The sequence below is a fragment of the Apis dorsata genome, unplaced genomic scaffold (assembly GCF_000469605.1).
Source record: "Apis dorsata unplaced genomic scaffold, Apis dorsata 1.3 scaffold_77, whole genome shotgun sequence".
NCBI classification, from domain to species: domain Eukaryota; kingdom Metazoa; phylum Arthropoda; class Insecta; order Hymenoptera; family Apidae; genus Apis; species Apis dorsata.
In genome coordinates, this window is record NW_006263375.1 from 107954 (window position 1) to 109341 (window position 1388).

At 32.6% G+C, this 1388-nt stretch overlaps 1 protein-coding gene across 1 annotated transcript in view; it reads right to left on the minus strand.

Moving 5' to 3' along the window:
* Positions 1 to 1388, minus strand: part of LOC102680283 — a 5034-nt gene that overhangs the window by 2983 nt on the left and 663 nt on the right. The window contains exon 2 of the mRNA XM_006610708.2: positions 1201 to 1309. Within this exon, the coding sequence (XP_006610771.1) occupies positions 1201 to 1309 (109 nt within the window). The remainder of the gene's footprint in view (positions 1 to 1200; positions 1310 to 1388) is intronic.

Sequence of the window (1388 nt, forward strand, 5' to 3'; positions counted from 1 at the left end):
AATAAGGCAACAGACGGGGATTTCTTCCGAGTATGATCATCAATTTGTGGACACACAATGTTTCCTTTGCGACTCCTTTTTCACGAACGTTCGACATTCTCGTGGTTTATGACGCGGCCGTTCTTTATGGCGAAACGACTTAGATAGGAGGAACGACTTTTGGATATAACGACTTTCGATTTATTACGAATGACTGATATATATATATATATAAGGACACTTATCGTGCCTAATTGGCGCTTTTTCAGAAATAACGATGCTTTTCCTTCCTATTTTCTTTGCTTAGGAAAGTTTCCACATTGTTCCTCCCCTCTCCTCCCTCCCCTATTAACAAACAGTTTCGCTCCCTCTTTTTTGCATTCTTGTCAAACGTTCTTTTTTTTTTTTTTTTTTCACCATTTTGTTTCCTCGTCGATGATTCAATTCCTTCTGTTGTTTTTCACGCATTGCTGTTAAATTTCAAGCTTTTCATTTAAAAGGTTGAAAAGATTGCGCAATGACAAAGGAATCCGACCGGACAAAGGGGAAACATCAATTTTTTTCGTTAATTCCTTTTTTGAGTTTACGAGTTCTTTTTGACAATTAGAATTTTCGAAGGTTCGAAGCGAGAATTTACAACGCGAGAATTACACAATTGACGGATTTATCAATTTTTTTTCTTTTTTTTTTTTTTTTTTTTTTATAGAATAAATTGAAATGCAAATTGAAACTCGCTCACTTTCGCGATCTTTCTTGATTACTTTTGCAGCTTTCATTAAAGGTAAATTGACCGATGAGTGCTCGACAGGATTCAACAAGAATTAAAAATGTGTCGGTGTAATAAAGTTTGGTAATTATTAAAAATTTAATATACCATCGAATTAAGGAGATAAAAACTTGCAGAAAGGTGTTAGTAAATAGTGGCTAAAAAATTAAAAATGCGGCAATATTATTTATAATTATAAAAAAGATATTAAAGAAACAATTTGCGAGCAAGTTCTTAACTCTTCTTAATTTCCTCAAATACAATCTTTGCCATAAAATTTATAGTAATTTCTCCATAATGAAATTTCCTTTAATTACACAAAGATCTTAATTATCGTTTCCTCCCTTTACGTTTAATCTTTTTCTCAAAGCCAGATGTAATACTGTTTTCGCGGTAAACAGCAATTAATCGGAGATAAAAATATTTTTGTTCGAGTGAATTAGTTGTTCACTTACTTGTAGCCCGCAATGTAATCGACTGTGAATCTCTAATTACTTCCTGTTGCGTGGAAATACGGCTCGTCGAATTGTGAGATTCATCGAAACGAGTTGCTTCTGTTGCAGCCTGTTAAATTGAACTTTTGTTATATTTCGCAATTTTATTTCTTATAGCATAAATTTTTCTTTCTTTTTTCTTTTTTTTT